Source organism: Carassius carassius, chromosome 21, assembly GCF_963082965.1.
Source record: "Carassius carassius chromosome 21, fCarCar2.1, whole genome shotgun sequence".
Classification (NCBI taxonomy): Eukaryota; Metazoa; Chordata; class Actinopteri; order Cypriniformes; family Cyprinidae; genus Carassius; species Carassius carassius.
The window spans coordinates 29638173-29657675 of NC_081775.1; the positions used below are offsets into that span (position 1 = coordinate 29638173).

At 34.7% G+C, this 19503-nt stretch overlaps 2 protein-coding genes across 2 annotated transcripts in view; one reads left to right on the top strand and one right to left on the bottom strand.

The window, feature by feature from the left end:
* Positions 1-2032: 2032 nt before the first annotated feature.
* LOC132098097 (claudin-4-like) lies at positions 2033-3546 on the bottom strand. Its single transcript, XM_059504224.1, has one exon. The coding sequence runs from the start codon at positions 3236-3238 to the stop codon at positions 2591-2593; it is 648 nt and encodes a 215-aa protein (XP_059360207.1). The 5' UTR covers positions 3239-3546; the 3' UTR covers positions 2033-2590.
* An 860-nt stretch (positions 3547-4406) lies between these two features.
* zgc:63587 (uncharacterized protein LOC393431 homolog) overlaps positions 4407-19503 on the top strand; it is a 33871-nt gene continuing 18774 nt past the window's right edge. Inside the window, exons 1-7 of the mRNA XM_059504227.1 lie at positions 4407-4553; positions 10313-10362; positions 10657-10756; positions 10838-10924; positions 12620-12743; positions 16162-16296; positions 17274-17391. Of these exons, the coding sequence (XP_059360210.1) occupies positions 10336-10362; positions 10657-10756; positions 10838-10924; positions 12620-12743; positions 16162-16296; positions 17274-17391 (591 nt within the window). The 5' untranslated portion in view covers positions 4407-4553; positions 10313-10335. The remainder of the gene's footprint in view (positions 4554-10312; positions 10363-10656; positions 10757-10837; positions 10925-12619; positions 12744-16161; positions 16297-17273; positions 17392-19503) is intronic.

Here is a 19503-nt window from a genome sequence, read left to right on the forward strand (position 1 = left end):
GTCCTGTCACCAGGCAACTACAGGTTCTTTAGCGGTTACCATGACGAAGATTCTTTAATGACGTCGTCGCTGCCCCCATGCGCCTCTCTTCATTATGGATGGAAGGTCCTTTTAAAAAAGTCTGGCACCTCCCCCGAGTACTCACCCAAAACACACACACACACACTCGTTACTCAGCCTCGTAACCTCCTTAGTTTCCAAAGGGTGACTGGAACTAACAATCCCACAATGGTGGCTGAAAGAGCTGGTGTGGATATTCATACAGGATCTATTGTGTTGGAGACTGAGAGGAGGGTCGGGGGAAGCAGTGCTGTTAACAAACCCATAAACTACAGACACACAGGACCACAAGAGTTTGTGCTAGAAAATGCTCGGTCAAATAATCTAAGAAATGGCTCGATGGCAACAAAATTGTATGTAGTTGTTTAAGTGTACCAATTTAGAAATTATTGCAAACTGAAAACCTTACTTAAATTTATGATTATATATATATATATATATATATATATATATATATATATATATAAATTTTCTCATATAATTTTTTTCAGAATTTAGCAATTATTGCCAAGTAAACACCTGTTATATCATTTGTAGGCTTCTTTTCATTTCTTTTTTGGAAACAAAGCGTATGGATTTTTATATGCATTTGTTTATTTGAATTAATATGTTATTTCAAACTAAAAATGTGATAAATTATTTAGTGTTTTTTTCTATTTGATTTAATGTAAAGAAACATTATGGATTTTTATAGAATTTTTTCTAATGTATATAAACTATAATTCTAACAAAAATAAATTGTTTTTATTTTATTTTATAAAAATTGGTGCACTGCCAGTGAAAGTGGCAGTGCAAACAAAAATCAAATGGCCTAACTTTACTTTGTTGAGTGGCCATATGGCCGAGAAACAAGGTTTTGGAAACCCAGACAACAGTTGCACTTTACATCTGACTGTACTCACTTTTCCTTTAATAACCACCCAGCTTAAAATACTTACAAGAGCTCGTTTGAATAAATTGGTAAGAACCTTTGTGGTAACTTCAATGACTGATAAGCCTTCATGACCTTGTTTAGCATCAAAACTAGTTAAGAAGCGAACTTCCAGTCCAGAAACCACAGTTTATACTAAAGTTATAGAACATATAAAAGGCTTTCACAACCTGATATTGTGCTTGAGGTGACAGTGTACATCACAACTATAACCAGAGGCATCAAACAAGAACACAAACATTCATATTTGTGTCAAAACTGTAAATGTTTATTCCAAACAACATTCATTCAAGAATTCAAAGACAATTAAAAAAAGTTAAAAAAAAAAACAATGAACATTTCATACAAGCTGAATACAGAGGTCTTGAGTTCAAGAAACATGAAGATGCCCATCCATGAAGACACTAATCGGCAGGATATTCCCCAAAAGAAGACATTTTCCATATGGACAGAGATCCTGCTGGACTGTATTTCTCATGTGGCCTTGTTCAGCTCTGATGAGCGTCTGTGGACGGGTGAGTTATGATTAATCGATCAGTCAGGAATCGCTTCAGTTTTCCAGCTGTTTCTCCAAGCATTTAAGAGTCTCTGCAAATGTGCTGAAGCAGATTCCTCTACACAGCATCACAACAGCTACAGCTAACTTAATGCTTTTAGTCTTTGACAAACTTTTACAACCTTACAAACTGCTCCAGGTACCTAAAAGAGATCTGCTTCTCTTTCACTCAAGAATATCCCCGATAGGTTTGAAACAGCATTTTAAACAAAAGCAAAACACCTTATACTAACTTTCTTATTGAAAACAAACATTAAATAGGCTTAACAGATCATAGTTTATGCACATTAATTTATATGAATGTATCAACTCAGGAATTAATAGTAAATATTACAATTATTTACAAAGAAAAAAACTATTAACATTTTTTTAAGTGAAATTTTAAGTAGAAAGACTTTTTTAAACAATGTTTTATTTTCTTAGAAAAATCATGCTTTACAGTGTATCGACGACATTTTTACTTAAATGTTTATTAAAGAATTTATTAAATACATTTCAGCCAATCAGACCAAAATGCTTTAAAAAACAAAACAAATACAGGCAGGTAACACTTTACTGTACGGTTTTATGAATTAAAATACAGTAATTCATTGTTTGCTCATGTTAGTTCACAGTGCATTAACTAATGTTAAACATTTTAATAATGCATGTAGAAATATTGTTCATTTTTAGCTCATGTTAACTAAAGTAGTTAATTGATGTTTACTACTGAACCTTATTCTAAAATTTTACCAACAGGCATATATATAAAAATTATATAATGTTTAACAAATCAGTAGTGAATGCTTCAGAACTATTTCAAAGTATTGTGATGATCTGTTAAGCACTGCATAATGTTTGTGTTACTATTGTTGAAAGTTATTATAAAACGTCCACCTTTCAGAAATGCATAAGCTTTCCACAAAACTTTCGCGTTAAATAAAAACATGGATCCAATCAGTAGTCCACGAGATGCTTTAAAAAAAGAAGAAGAACCTAAACATCTGCAGGTGCAACACTCAAGAAAGCACAAAACAACTTTTGTAAACGAGTCCAAACAGCGTCTAAACGTAATTCCTCTTGTCATAGTCCCCGTTGGATGTTGCTCTTTTGGTGGGCGCGTATTTGGCCGAGTAGCCTGTGTTTCCAGAGGAGGGACACGAGCAGCAGAGCATGCTTCCCCCGAGCAGGAGCATCGCGGTGGCCGCCCAGCCGATGTAGAGCGCCGAGCCGATCTCCCGCTTCTGGGACGCCATAACCTGAGGGTTGTAGAAGTCGGAGATGATGTTGTTGGCCATCCAGCACAGGGGCACGAGCACGAATATACCACTGATGATGTAGATGACGCCTCCGACGTTCACCACGCGCGCCTTGACGCTCTCCGTCTTGATGCAGTTGGTGCACTGCGCGCCGGCGATCACCACCATCAGCCCCACGACGCACAAGACGGACGAGACGACCGTGAGCGCGCGCGCGGCTTGGAGGTCGTGGCTGAGCGCGAGCATGGAGTCGTGCACCTTACACTGCATCTGACCGGTGCTCTGCACGGCGCACGACATCCACAGGCCTTCCCAGATGGTCTGGGCCACCACGATGTTGGCCTCGACGAAGGCGGTCACCTTCCAGGCGGGCAGCCCGCAGGCGGTCATCTCCAAGAGCGTGCCGAAGACGCACAGGGTCAGACCCAGGAGCTCCAGAGCCGCGGAGGCCATCTCTTTTATTCCTCAGATAGATCTGCGCACCTGTTGAGGGATGTTTAGAAAGGCTGCGTTCCTCTCCAGAGTCTTCAGCCTTATGTTTTCCTTTCTTCTAACCAAAGTGTTCGACTCAGAACTCGTTTTCTTTCTTTTTTTTTCTTGCGTCTCCAAATTTTTCTATTCAATGTTTTTTTTCTCCCTCTCTTTCTCTTTCTCTCTCTTAAATCGATCAAAAAACTGAAGTGCCTTGATCAGGTGGACAGCATCTCTTCGCTGCGTCTCTTCTGCGCTTTGACTAACGGACTTTTCTGGACAGAGAATAAGTGGAGTGGAATAATAGCAGCACGCCAAGAGGAGGGGTGTGTGTGTGTGTGTGTGTGTGTGTGTGTGTGTGTTTAGGACTGAAGTAAAACTTTTATCCAATCGCAGGCCGGAGCATCTGTTGCTCGCCAATGATCATGCGGAGAAGCTGTGCGTTTGAGTTTGAGGGCTTTATCAATGAATAAAACAGTTTTACTTGACTTAAGGATTTATTTTGAAACTCTTTAAAGACTCTCAAATCGGAAAGCAACCAGAACTGTGGATGTGCTCAAATAACTAACCTCATTATTTATATTGTGATTATTAATGCCTACCCTTCTTGTTCTTTTTTCTTTCATTACAATATAAATGTCGTGTTTGTAATATTCTGTAATGTTTTGAATGTTAAATGTTCAGCATATACAATAAAAACATTTTTGCTTTAATTTCTTATAAAAACAACTATACAAAATACTATACAAATATAATGCCACTGTGTATACGTTTAGTCAGCACTTAAACAAATACAAACATGTAAATATAAAATGAATATAATGTAAACAAAACTTTATAATCGCTCATAAATAACACACACACACACACACACACACACACACACACACTTTTCTTATATATATATATATATATATATATATATATATATATATATATATATATATATATATATATATATATATATATATATATATATATATATATATATATATATATATATGTATATATATATATAAGTTTTGAAGCGTGTTTAGACATGTTCGCTGAAAGCACTGGAAACTGTGACCTATCGCCGCCATCTTGGCTCGAAATCTCCCCTCTTTCGCCGCTCCCTCGCATTGGTATTTGAGCCGTAATGGCTGCCGTTGCTCCGGGATCTCGTAGGCATTATGGGATAAGGGCGAAATTGTAGCGGTTTCCGGATTCCCTGGATTGGCCTGCTGGGAAGAAAGAAAACAAGGGAGGTGGTAAAACAAACTCCAGGTTTTTGAGTTTTATCACACGTTTATAACAGGTAAGGGCTTCTAGTGGATGAAAAGTTAGTTAAAGTTTCTTCGCGTTTGTATCCGGAAGTGATGAATCACTTTGTATCAACTGCTGTGTGGCTCAAGTAACTATTCTATGTCAAAGTTGATACAAAGTTGCAATGAGAAGAAGTTTGATTAAATAATACAGCTGTATCACTCGACAGCCGCCTTGTTTTCTCAGTTTGAAATTGTAAGATAACACACATGTTTTGTTTTATCGCGGGAGTGTCAGTTTTAGATGTGCTACGTGCACTGAATGAAGAACATTAACTCGAGCAGGGTGTGGAAGAGGAGGAGGTGTTTTCACTTAAAAAACGAGGTGCTGTAAAAATGTATACCCAAGGTTATCTGTTGTTTCATTTATAAATTACATTGGAATTTGGCAACATGTGAATTCAGAGACGTGTTGCTCAGAAAGGGCTTTGGGGGAGTCGAGGAGCTGATGGCCAGAGTTTGACAGCAGCACATTTCAAGTTTAATAGCACGTTCCCCGCCTGGAACCAGACTCCACACTTTAACATGGAGCCAGCAGCTCGTGCCTGAGTCAGTTTTTTGTTATTTATTAGAAAATTAATAGATTTTTAAAAGTACTTTTGTATCTTAAAGAGAACATTCTGAACCTTTCTCTGAGCTAATAATATAATATGCATGTTTACTGTAAATTAGATATGCGATTATTGCTTACATTCAAATATTACTATTATATAATTACATTTGTAATATATTTCTGAAAATCTATGTTCCAAATGCTATGGCGTGCATTAGTCAGATAATAGAATCTGATGATAAAATTAGCAAAATACAGCATAAGAAATGAATATTTACTTAATATGTAGTATTATAGTGTAAAACACTAGTCCAAAACAGTTTCTGTTGAGTCTCAGAGGGTAAAATATTAACATTTTGCTAACGTTCCAATTATGACGACGTCATTTCTGAATATTCTCTGAACGTTACAACATCAAAAAAAAGTTTTAAAAATGTTTCTGAAAAAAATAATAATTTTGCATTAGCAGGGAATAAAAAATATTCATGTGCAATATATGCCCAGGAAGCTCTAAGCGAATGTTTGTTCATAACCTTGAGAGAACCTTACCAGAAAGTTTTACTGTTAGCTGGGTATTTATAAAACAATATCAGATCAATTATTCTGGTAAAATATATATATATATTTTTTTGTCAAACTGAATAAGAGAACTTCAGGCAGCTTGTATTCATCAGAATTATATCTTTTGGCTCATGATATGTTAAAATAACCCTGAACCTGAGTACATAGAAGTGGTCTGAAAGGAAATCCCCAATTTATAATGAGCAGGATTTGGGCTTTTGGCAAGACATGTGACAAGTAAACAAGATGAGTTTCGTTATGAAGGACTATTAACTGTTTCAGATGAGAGTTAGTTTTCTCGTTTATTGTGCAAATGTCTTTTGCCTCCTTTAGCAGTCCTGTATGGGTTTGCATTGAATTTTTTTGACTCTTAGGTGTTGTTTATACCATATATAGGACACATTTTAGCATGTTTTATTCAGAGAAGAGGAGAAATGATTTAAAACTAGTGTTTAATTCATTTTTTTGTTCTTATTTGTGTAAATGAGAAACTATTTGAAGATGGAACAAAATGGAAATGAAACTTAAATCTGATTAAATGTGTAAAATGTTCAAATATGACTTAATGTTTCACATAATGATGATGACTTCAGAATAGCACAGATTTTGAAGTTTGGTGCTTGTGAGATTTTTTAATGCCTTTGAAAGATGTCCAAGGCTTATTTACTCAGAAATACAGTAAAATCAGTAATATTGTGTTTTCTTTTTAAAAAAATATTTAAAACTGTGATTTATTCTTGTGATGCAAAGCTGTATTTTCAGCATCATTACTCCAGTCTTCAGTGTCACATGATCTTCAGAAATCATTCTAATAAACCGATTTTAAAACATTTCTTATTATTATCAATGTTGAAAACAGTTGTGCTGCTTCATATTTTTATGAAAACACGATCCATTTTTTTCTTTATTAATGCATTGAAAGTTTATAAAATAGCATTTATTTGAAATAGAAATCTTTTTTAGCATTATAAATGTCTTTACTCTCACTTTTGTGTATTTTGCTCAATCATTTACTATTTGAAAGCATAAAACATGCATTATGCATTGACAAGGCTGTCGCTGGACACTCCACTCTTAATTGGATAATCTTGAAATGGTCACTTAATCTGCAATATTGCTAGTTTAAAGTAAACTCTTTAACTCCGATAGCTACTGGAAACTGAAGACTGTCTCTGCCATCTTGACTCTGTTTTCACATCTCATCCGCACTCCTGTCCTGTAGAGATGTGTCACTTCCGCTTCCGTTTGAAAGTGATTCCGTCCTTTGTCTTGAAAATCATTCATCAATACGCCATTGATGCCGGAGTCACTCTTCAAAGGTGAAGCGAATTGCATCATTCACTCATAAACACAAGTGCTGCTTTGAACGGTAGTGTGGTTGTGAAACAGCGACTGACTGTATATGAGGCGTTCCAGTCACATGTCTCACGAGTTTACAATCCACATAAGCTCTGTCAGGAATTCTGTTAAGAACCTCAGAACCATTTTTTCCTTTATTGTAAAAACGGTAAAACTCAGGTCAGGTCACAACCTACAAAAGGGTGAGGTAGAGTTGAAAGCTGGTGTGCTTGGTTCTTGGTTTTGAAGTTTAATGTACGTGTTAATGCAAAAAAATCACCCATGGTGTAACCGCTGCGCCGATAATGAGGCCACTTGATTAATCTGCAATAAGTTTATCCTTGCTATAATTTCCAGCCAGCAATAACAAGACCTCCCAGAGTGTGTGTGTGTGTGATCAAATAGGGATTGCAGTGTCCTGTATTATAAAAGCAGCAATGCTACACCCACGATCTGACATTTATCCCAGATTAGTTTCCGTACTTTCCTGAAAAACACTCTTGATTTTTCCTGTCTTAGAACAGAAACACTCATGATCATTAAAGTGTAGACTAGAGCTCAGTCCAGCCTTCTGCCTTGTTTAGTACTTATTTTGTGTAAATAAGGTCAGAGCCAAATGGAAACGAAACCTAAATATGATTTGACATTGTTTGAAATGTTAAAATATTCACATTTCGAAGCATGATGATTTTAGTTTTTTTCGTAAACACATTTTTAAAGAAGTCTCATTTACTCACCAAGGCTGCATATATTTGATTAAATGATTGCAGTAAAAACAGCAATATTGTGAAATATTATTGCAATTTAAAAAATTTCTATTGGAATATATTGTAAAATGTAATTTATTCTTGTAATGCAATGCACATTTGTCCTGTTTTTTTTCGGAGAAGAAACATAAAAATTAAGAACACAGTTCGACCTTTTTGTTTTGTACTTATTTGGTGTAGGCCTAAATAAGAATAGAAAAAAATGGAAATGAAACCTAAATCTGATTAAACATTGTGTAAATTATTCACACATTGACAACTTTTTTGAATAACACAAAATTTAAGTAAACGTGTACACATTTTTTTTTTTTTTTTTTTTTTAAATAGGCTCTTCTGCTTACCTTAGCTGCATTTATTTGATTACAAATACAGTCAAATCAGTAATATTGTCAAAAGTTATTGCAATTATTGCAGTTGAAAATAATATATAAAATATACTGAATATGATATTTATTCCTGTGATGCAAAGTGGAATTTCTTACTTGAGTAAAAACGAAACTTTACTAAACAGTGTTTAAATGTTTTCCCAGAATTATTGTTTTTGAATAGCACACATATAATACAATTTAAAAGTTTGGGCTTGGTAAGGTTTTGTTTGTTTTTAGTCTCTTCTGCTCTCCATTTATTTAACCAAAAATAACCAAACACATGATGACCTTAAGCACGCTATCTCTGAATTGAACACCCTTTCACCCGAACCCCATGAAGTACACCTGTGTGTGTGTGTGTGTATGCATGCGCTCTCATTTATGGGGAGTGGTGAAAATGTAGGAAAGCGTTTCCAGGAAGATTAAAGATAAACAGCATTGTTCCCTCCCTGTCGTCACCCCTCGCTCCGCTCTTCATGTCTGACACACTCCAGCGTCTCCAGAACAGTTTGTTCCCCATCAACGTCATCAGATCTGATACAGAGTGTGTCAGAGCCTCAATCAGTAGTAGGGGTGGCACGGTTCAACTTTTTCATGGTTTGGTTTGTTTCACGGTTTTAAATTCACGGTTTCAGTACAGTTCGGTATATGCTATGTTTATGGAAAAACTATACTTTTTTTTGGGCAGGTCTAGCATAAGTTTTTAGGTACAGAAATTAAATAAAGTAATCAAATGTAAAACAGCGTTGCATATTGTACTATATAAATTAAAGATAATTCTTTATTAAAGTTTTAAAATCTTTTTAATCAAGAGCAGTGAGTGATTTATTTGTTGTTGCTGTTCGATTAATATAAAGACTGTCACTTTAAGAGAATACTTGGATACAGTGGCTTGCGTTCAGCCGGCTATGTCTGCTGTAGGATACTTATCAAGACGGGCGTTTTGACATAATTTTTGTCTGAATGTGTCCATTTAAACACAATAGCCTACTTCAGAGAGATCTTATATTTGCGCGCGTTCTGAGGCGCGGGTTAGCGCGCTTCGGATGAGCGCATGCACAAATCTTCTCACTGCGCTCGCGAGCTCGCGTTTTCTGGCTCTTTTTACATGTTTAAACTGAAAAGGCTTAAATGAGTTTAGTTTAAATACATATTAACGTCTGCTGTTCAGGTCTCATCTGTGCGCGCGCGCTTTCAGCACCCGGATGATGACAGAATAAATGACTGCTCATATTCTAGCATAAGTCGTTCACATTGATCGGAGAGTGAATGGTTTGTCCAGGTTTTTTTTTCCTCGTCGCTATTGTTGTAATGTCTGGGAATCCAGAATGCGCATCCATCAACAGAAACATATATTAACTGCTATTTATAGCAAACCATATTACAGATGCTTTGGATTTAAGTTAAACCGCGGTCCCAGCGCGTACCGAATGAACCGAACGGTACGGGTTTTTTTCAGCGAACCCTTATCACTAGTGTTTCATGCTTTCATTGAATGTGAATGTTTCTTTTGACTGTAATGTGAATTATAGTCATTTTATTGGCCATTTGCTGCATTTAAGATTCAGTGACCAGTTTAGTTTAGTTTTAGATTTTTGGAATTTTTATTTATTTGTTTATTTGTCGTGCTCTGAGAGAAGATTGTGTAAATTTAACTATTATTTCATTTTTAAACAACATACACTGCTGTTCAAAAGTTTGGGGTCATGAAGATTTGTTTTAAATAAATTAATAGTTTACTTCAGTGAGGATGCATTAAATTGAGCAAAAGTGACATTAAAGACATTATTAATATTACAAATAAATGCAATTTAAGTGAGGTATTGACCAAATATATCACAGTTTGCAGAAAAATATGAAGCAGCACAACTATTTTCAAAATTGAAAATAATCAGAAATGTTTTTTGAGCAGCAAATCAGCGTATTGATCAGAAATTGACAGTGAGACTGAAGACTGGAGTTATAGATTTTTATGTTTAGTTTTTTGTTTTCTTTTATGGAGTAAATGTCGTGTAAACTAAATGTTGAAAACATATTTTTTCATTATTAGTTTTTCAACATTTTTTGCATTATCATAGCCACCCTGTTCTTTAGATATTTTAGATAAATCTATAAGGAATTCCAAAAGACTTATTTTGTTTTATCAATGTTTGTTCTTTATTTAGTTGTGTTGTCAGACAGAAACAAAATGTCGCAGTCTGGAGAAAAAGGAAAGGTAAGATTCCCACACTTGTTTAACAGCGAAGTGTGTAATTGTTTTGTATATTAAAATATTTAATGTTCATAGTCACTATAATTAAGTCAATTGTCAATTTCTGCCTTAACCAATGGCGTGAGTTTGGGGGCGGGACTATCTGTTTTCTCAACCAATAGAAAATGAAGGGAGTGTTTGGAAAATCTGTTGTTATTATTATAATTATTTTGTTATTCTATTTGGTTCCCTAAAAGTTACACCCTTCACTTTTAAGTATTGAACATTTCCGTATTAAACTTTATTGTGTGCTTCTAGTTCCCTGATGCTGCAGGATATGTGGGATTTGCCAACCTGCCCAATCAGGTTCACAGGAAGTCTGTGAAGAAAGGCTTTGAGTTTACACTGATGGTTGTCGGTGAGGAGCATATAAACACACACACATTCCCACAGACAGACAGACACGGTGCTTTTAACCTGGTGTTATTTGTCATCTTAGGAGAGTCTGGTCTTGGTAAATCAACCCTGATCAACAGCCTCTTCCTGACTGACCTTTACCCAGAGCGCCATATACCTGGAGCGGCAGGTAAAACACACACACACACACACACGGCTCTCTTGAGGTCTTCATTAACTCAGGATATTGTGTCCAAGACTGAAATGATCCCTAGCAGTCATGAGAATTAACCTCATTTTGACCCGAAAAAATGTGAACACTCACACGTAAAACTGTCTGAATGCCATTACATGAGATAAAATATCAAAGAATGCTTTAGTTGCAAGGTTTACAAAAGGTCTTAAAAGTCATAATTCACCATTCTACAAATTAAAGCTTTAAAAAGTAATTAAATCAGGGCTGAAAGTCTGAACTTCATCGCGTTTATGCCTAAAATAAGAACAAATATCTGTCAGTAGGGTATGTAAACTCTACAAAAAAAGTTTTTTCCCTTTAAATTTCCTTTACATGGTCTTAAAAGGTCTTAAAAAGTTTTCCATTTATAAAACCATACGGAAGCCCTGAAATTGTAAAAACAGACAAGCACAAACACTTTTCAATAAAACATTTCACAGAGGTCTGTTATGATCTAAATGACACTTGTATTGTACTAATATATAATTTAATATAATAATATATTGCATATTTTGCCTAATCCAGTAAAGTAAGAAATTTTTTAAGTGTGCCTTAAATGTCCAAATGCAAGAGATATTTTTAATATAATCTATTATAGACGGTTTCATCGGGCGCACGCGCCAGGCCCTAAGTTAACTTCCGGTCTGTGTTGTGTATATCGGTCTGGCTGTGGTGCCTTCTACAAACGCAGTTAAAGTCAAGGTGATGAGTAGACTGAAGTTGGGCTCAGGTGGTTGTGCTGTGGGATGTGTTTCCCATACATTTATTTATTTTTGGAGACTCGCCACAATTTTAAAACTGATCGATTTTCAAAAAGGCTTCGTTTAATAAACATGAGTAACGGTACGTACTGCACGTTTAATATTAATAATTCCTTATATTTATATGTTTAAATATCAAAACGAGGCACAGGTGTTTTTATTTCGCTGTATTTCTGAAGGAAGACTTGCGTGTTATATGCCTGATAAAGCAGCGTGTGAGGTCCAGCTCTGCTCTGTTTACAACTGTTACTGGGGAAGCCTCTATTTCTCGCGCTTTATGTCTAACGTATGCTTTAAAACATCTCCTGCTTCCAAAGAATGAATTTGCATTTTCATTAAGTCCGCCTGATCCACGCGGCAAACATATGTGGTTTGTTATCAAAAATTATCTACTCTAGAGGGACTTGGCTGTTGTTATTGATTCTATTTGGAAGTCTACCCGAAGTTAAGTTAGGTCCAAAAAAGCGTGCATGCGCAGTAACGTTTGTTTATGTTGTGGCCGTTGAAACCGTCTATAATAAATCAGGTAATTTTTAAAGTCTCCAAAAGTCATTTTGTCTTCAGAATGATGCTGCTCCCAGTGGAATGCAGAACATTTCTGATTTAGATGCTCTTTGCATGTAAAATCCCCTTAAATCCTCTGTTGAGCACTTTGTGTATGTAAGCTCTCTAGAGTAAAAGTTTGTTTTCAACAAAGTATTCCCATCAGTAGCCCAGGGCCTCCTCCCAAAGGTTCTCAAAAAATGCATATTAATCATTTTCACAGTGCATCAATAAATCATTAGTATTTTAAATTTGATTCATCTCGATGCACTTACTCAACTGTTTCTCTTTTTTTTTCTGTGAACTTGTGTGTTTTTGTTCTGATGGGATGTTTTCGTTCTTGCAGAGAAGATTGAGCGCACGGTCCAGATTGAAGCGTCCACGGTGGAAATCGAGGAGAGGGGCGTGAAGCTCCGCCTCACTGTGGTGGACACGCCCGGATACGGAGACGCCATCAACAGCCAGGACTGGTCAGACCAAACCTCCCTTTTGACACATCTGGAGACAGCTTCAGTTAGAAGAATGAAAAGAATATTTTAGATTTATTTGAAATTAGTTTATTGTTATTTTATAACTCTAAAAGTTGTACGTCATTGTAATTAGCTTTTTTAAATATAAAAACTATTTTGGGTATGTTCTCATTTAAGATAAGAATTAGTGTGTTCATGAGGTCAGAAATCAACGGGTGTGGAGAGTCATATATTTATTTCCAAATTTGACGTTCTTTATGATTACGTCAGCTGTCCCATGCATTTTCATTTTCCCTGTAAATTATTGGTGGTAGATAATGACTGGATATTTGCAAAGCACAGTATACCTGCTGTAAATATATGCTGTTGCAGTTCGAAACATGATATGCTTACATTTGCTAAAAATGTAGTGGCATTTACAGTGTTTCTGTGCTGCATTATTAAATTAGTCCATTTGTGACCCTGGAGCACAAGTCCAGTCTTAAGTCTCTGGGGTATATTTGTAGCTATAGCCAAAAATACATTGTATGGGTCAAAATTATAATTTTTTCTTTTATGCCAAAAATCATATTATTAAAGATTATGTTCCATGAAGATATTTTGTAAATTTCCTACTGTAAATATATTAAAACTTAATTCTTGATTAGTAATATGCATTACTAAGAACTTCATCTGGACAACTTTAAAGATGATTTTCTCAAACTTTAGATTTCTTTGCACCCTCAGATTCCAGATTTTCAAATAGTTGTATCTCGGCCAAATATTGTCCGATCCTAACAAACCATACATCAATGCAAAGCTTGTTTATTAATGCTTTTATGCTTTTAGATGATGTATAAATCTCAATTTCGAAAATTGACCCTTATGACTGGTTTTGTGGTCCAGGATCACAAATTACATTTTATCACTTCTCATTACTCTCTTGTACAGGATTGGACACATTTCTTAGCATTTTGACAGCTAAGTCATACTTCTGACCGTCATTACTCTAGATAACCAAACATTAAAGCACCTTTTTTATTGTTTTAAGCATCTACACATTTAATTACCGTATTTTGAAATCTCACTTGCTCTGTGAAATTTTTTCTAATGCATGCATGCAAATGAAGACATTTTTAAGTGTCTTAAGTCTCCAAATGCTTGTGTACATATGAGTGGATCATTTTCTTCACGCACAGTTTAAAGCAAAACAGCATTTCTTATTTTATTTTAAAAATGCTAGATGGACCACAGATTTAGGCATCTTGTCATGCAATTTTAAAATGTTGACTATATTAACTTAGAAATGCAATGCTCATGGCAGAGATCTCAAAATAATTTGAATGCATCATGCAAAGGTATCCATCTCGTTATGTCTGAATGTTTCTTTAAAGTGGATTCATTTATCCAACAGCTAAATCACAGCATGCTTGAAACTGTTGCTTGAAATAAGCAGTAGATCTTGACTTGGCGCCATCACAACACATCCCTACTTTTTTTTTAACATAATGTGTGTTTACTCTTAAATGGTGCTGCTGTTGTTCTGCATCAAAATTTCCCTTAGCTACTAGCTGTTTATTATTACAGATATCTACCATAAAATTATACCGTGTGTATAACTATGACCTCTTTACTGGAAGACCGGACTGATTATTAATTTAATACCCCATGTTTTGTGTTGTATTGTATCTGCATAGCAGAGATTATTTACATTTTGGCACTTGACTGTATACTGGAGGCAGCTGTTGTCTCTTGTTGCTCTATTGGCCATTGAGCCTTTGCTAAGGAATGCTGGGAACGTCCTGTTTGAAAGAACAATATCCTCCCCATCTCTCACCCTCAGATTTCTCAGGCTGATAATGAAAATGTGCCATCCATGTTACCTACCTACTGTCATATAATGTCTTCTTCAGCATCTCGATAAGGCTGCGGTGTCAAGTCGAGTCATGCATGACGTCTATTAGCAGACACAGAAGTGGTTTATTTCTGGTTAGGTTTAGATTAGTTTAGGCTGTGATGTTCAGATAAGTCTGGAGACTTTCGAGCAAAAGGGAAGCTGGTGGCGAGACTTTAGAGATCTGAGAGTTGGTGCATATCCGCGTCATTGTAGTTAAATAAAACTCAGAAGCATTAAAACAATTTTTACTTGGGGAAAAAAGTTAACTGAAACAAAACATTTGATAAAAACTTTTTAGTTTAAACAACGCTTTCAAACGATTTAATTGCATTTAAAATAACAAATTTTGTTTACATAATGTATGAATGTGTGCTGTGTATATTTATTATATATATATATATACACACACACACACACATGCATGTATATATTTCAGAAAAATATGTTAAGTTTATATATTAAACATATTTATTTGTAATATAAATTATATGAATATAAATTTATGGACATGTAAATGCATGTAAATATTTTCCAAATATATGTATGTGTGTGTATTTATATATGCATAATAAATATACCGGTACACAGAACACATACATATATTATGCAAACAAAACGTTTATTTTGTATTTGATTAATCAGTTGACAGCACTAGTTTTAACTTGATGCACTAAAAACCTACAAGTTATATTAAAATAATAACTAAAATAAATAAATAAATAATTAAACCTTTTTTTTTTTTTTTTTTTTTTTTTTTTACATTTTTTTACCTAACCCTAACTTTAACCAAAACAAAATAAAGCATATAAACTTAAATTATTTTTTCAACTTAAATATTTTTCAACTTTTTCAAACTTAATAAAAAGGTAAATAAAAATAAAAACAACAAAAAAATAAAATGAAAACCATAAAAAAACATATTTTACTTGAAATAAAAAATGGTAACAGAACGAAACATAATATCTTATAAAATATAAAAATAAAAGAATTTCAACTAGCCAAAAGAACAGTTCTTCTTTTTTTACCTGAAATAAATTAAATGTTATCTGAAACAAAAAAAAATTATAATAAAAATATGCATAAAACTTCCTGATTTTTTGTTATTTAACCTGATGTGCTAAAAAACCCTGAAGTAATATTGATCAAAATATGGAATAAATGTTTTAAAAATTATTAAAATAACATACCTAAACTTCAAACGTTTACTTAAATGTAAAGTAAAAAAAGAAATAATTTGAAATATTATTCAAATCTATGTTAAGATCTCAATGATAATAAGTTAACACTGGTGCATGTGGTCTGTCTATACTGGACAGGAGCCAGTAAACATGAGGTTGTGGAGCATTTTGATAAGCTTTATTTGGACAAAGTGTTTGTTTGTTTGTTTCTAAAGTGCATCCTGATATCTCATGATAAGATTATGCTTATGTTCAGGTGAGATCCGTATCCGAAGCTTGTTTAATGCATTACAATCACAAGCTTTTATGTCTGAGTATTTCCTTTCAGCTCGTTCTCTGATCTCTGCTTTATTCTGTTCGACAGCTTTAAGACGATCATCCAGTATATTGATAATCAGTTTGAGCGATACCTGCATGACGAGAGCGGCCTGAACCGCAGACACATCGTTGACAACAGAGTACACTGCTGCTTTTACTTCATCTCTCCATTTGGACACGGGTAAAACACCTGCACACATTATGTCTTTCGTCATAAGTCAATAAAACATTTTATGCATGCAGAAAGTGGCCTGTTTGCAGCAGAAGTGATGCATTAAAGCAACATAAATCACTAACAAAAACCACAGGTGAAACTTACACCAAAACTTTGCACTTTAAAGTTTAAGTTCAAAAGTGATGTGAATTGTCCATCAGATATGTTGAATGTTTTTCAAAGAAGTCTCGTCTGCTCACCAAGGTTGCATTTATTTGATTAAAAATGGTGTCAAATCACCAATAGTGTTAAATATTAGTTCAATTGAAAATAACTGCTTTCTATGTGAATATAGAAAGTGATTTCTGTGATCAAAGCTGTATTTTCAGCATCATTCATCCAGTCTTCAGTGTCACATGATCTACAGAAATCATTCTAATATACCGATTTGATGCTTTTCTGATGATTATTTGAAACATTTCTGATTATTAACAGTTTTGAAGACTGTTGCGTGGCTTCATATTTTTGTGGAAACTCTGATGCATTTTATTTTCAGCATTCTTAAAAAGTTAGAAAGAACAGAATTTAATTGAAATAGATTTTTTCTTATCATCATAAATAGGGACACAACGATACCACTTTTCTAGAATGAGTCCGATACGGATACTTTTATTTTTGATACTTACCCGAAACTGATACAGTACCTGTATTTTCATTGTACATTTTTTTATGATACATTTTGTTTCCAGGACTCTTTGATGAATAAAATGTTTTAAAGAATCACATCTATTGAATTTTTTGTTTGTTTTACATTATAAATGTCTTTACTGACACTTGTAAACAATTTGATGACCCCTTGACAAATTAAACTATGAATTTCTTTAAAAAATATATATATATATATATATATATATATATATATATATATATATATATATATATATTTGGTTTTTACTGACCCCAAATCTATGTGTTTGTGCTTCGGTGTGCTTTATTTTTCCCAGCCTGAAGCCTCTGGATGTTGAGTTTATGAAGGCGATCCACAGCAAAGTCAACATCGTCCCTGTAATCGCCAAAGCCGACACGCTCACGCTGAGAGAGAGAGACCGTCTCAAAAGAAGGGTGAGGATCTGGCTCTTTCTGTCTAGAACGAGCACGACCGACATTTGACCTATGACTAGTTGAGAACAAGCCACAAAATGATGTTATATATGATCATCTTTGGTGTTGAGTCCAGCTTTGTGCTTTTTAGGATCATGATAAACACACAATTGACTTGTGAGTGTTTGGTGATGAGAATGTGTGTTACTGTAGGGTGGGGTGTGTACATGCATTCATGCATTGTGACATTTTTGGCAGTCTGGCATGGAAACAAGTATGGCAAAAGACACACTGGCCATGCACTGTATGTGCTTTAGTGAGCAGTTCTTCATGGACAATAGTGTTCTCCGTGTGAAGTCTGCAGATGTTTCCCTTTAACACACAGAGAATCTCACACCTGCTGGATTGTGTCTGAAGCGGGGTCAGGTGTGCTTCGACCTGCACGCTCCATGTCTTCCTGCTGATGTGCTCCGCAGGTTAAGTGGGATGGTGATTATGTGGCGTGTATCTGGCTCTACTTCTTTGGGATGTTATCTGTAGTCCCACAGGAAGCTTGCACAGATTAACACGAGCACTAGAACTTGTTCAGCATTTCTGCTGCTGTTTTTAACACACATTATGTTAATGATCACAGATGGTGGAGGTTTATTTTGCCAGTGTTTATCTTAAAACTTTCAGTTTTATTATTACTTTATTACTCGTCCCTCCATTTGTAAAAAAAAACAAAACAAAAAAAAAAAAAAAGAAAAAAAAATAACCCTTTGAAGCATTGTTTATAGGTGCATACATTTTATACCCACTATCATTCAAAAGTTTGCGGTTTGGTTTGAATTCTTTTATGTTATTGAACGAAATGTCTTCTGCTTACCAAGGTTGTGTTATTTGATAAAAAAAATCCAGTAAAATCAGTAATATTCTGAAATATTATTACAATTTAAAATAACAACTTTCTATGTGAATATATTTTAAAATATAATTTATTTCTGTGATGCGCAGCTGTAATTTCAGCATTATTACTCCAGTCCTCAGTGTCAAATGATCCTTCAGAAATCATTCTAATATTCTAAATTTGCTGCTCTTGAATCATTTCTGATTATTATCTGATTGTTTGTTGAAAACAGTTGAAAAAAAAAAACAACCTTGATAAATTTTATGAATAAAAGTATTCATTTATTTAAAAAAAGTCTACTGACCCTAAACCTCTGAATGGCAATGTATTATAAATTAGGTTAAAATGAGTATTTATTTAGTGCAATTTCACCTTAATTTGGATCCTTATTGTTTAGGCCTTTTTGTGTTAAAACTTGTAGTGTAACTAATCCTGTTTCAGAAGCTTATCATGGCTATAATTGAAGTCAGCAACATGCAACTTGGTTAACTATAGTACAGTAGTGACCTTAACTCGTTATTGTTTAGCTGTTACACTAATATGAACAACAAAAAAGCCTGAACTCTTCTCATATATGTCTTGAGTTTAGGGTGTTCTGATTAGTCGTTCCACTTGACTTCTGTCAGCGGCTTTTATGTTGTGTGTTCTTGCCTGTAAACATCACCTCATTACTGAAAATGGTCAGTTTTAGATAAGACGTGGAATCTACCCCACATCCGGCAATCATTGCATGAGCGTCCATCTAAGTGGCAAGGAAAGATCAGTTAAACCTTCCCCACCATCAGCCCGTTTCATCAAGTGTGTGTGTTCTCTGCTCTACAAATGTGGGGTTTTTGGGTTTGATGCATTGAAGTCAGATTGAAGTAGTTCACAAAGAAAAACACAACAAACTTTTTCACTCTTGATCCAGTGCACTTCCCTGATGGCTCTGAAAAGCCATTTTTAGACATGGCTTCGGACACTGATTGCTTGTATTTTTAGTAGTTCCTGTTATTCGCCTGCTCCTTAGATGCCATTTTTCTCTTCCTGCAGGTAATTTCAAAACACATTTTGATCCACATTCCCACATTGCTGCGTTTATTAATGCCTGTTTTGTTGTTTTAAAGAGAGAGCTCAGCAAAAATGAAACCCCGTTTACTAATTTTTCAAACATAAAGCACTATAAACGTATAGTCTATACAGCTTTAATCTTAATGTCATACACAACTGTTTTTTTTTGCAAGAACTTAATAGTTTTTTTTAAT

Bases quoted from the DNA above. Each gene is read 5' to 3' on its own strand.
- LOC132098097 (XM_059504224.1), bottom strand. From the start codon at position 3,238: ATGGCCTCCGCGGCTCTGGAGCTCCTGGGTCTGACCCTGTGCGTCTTC.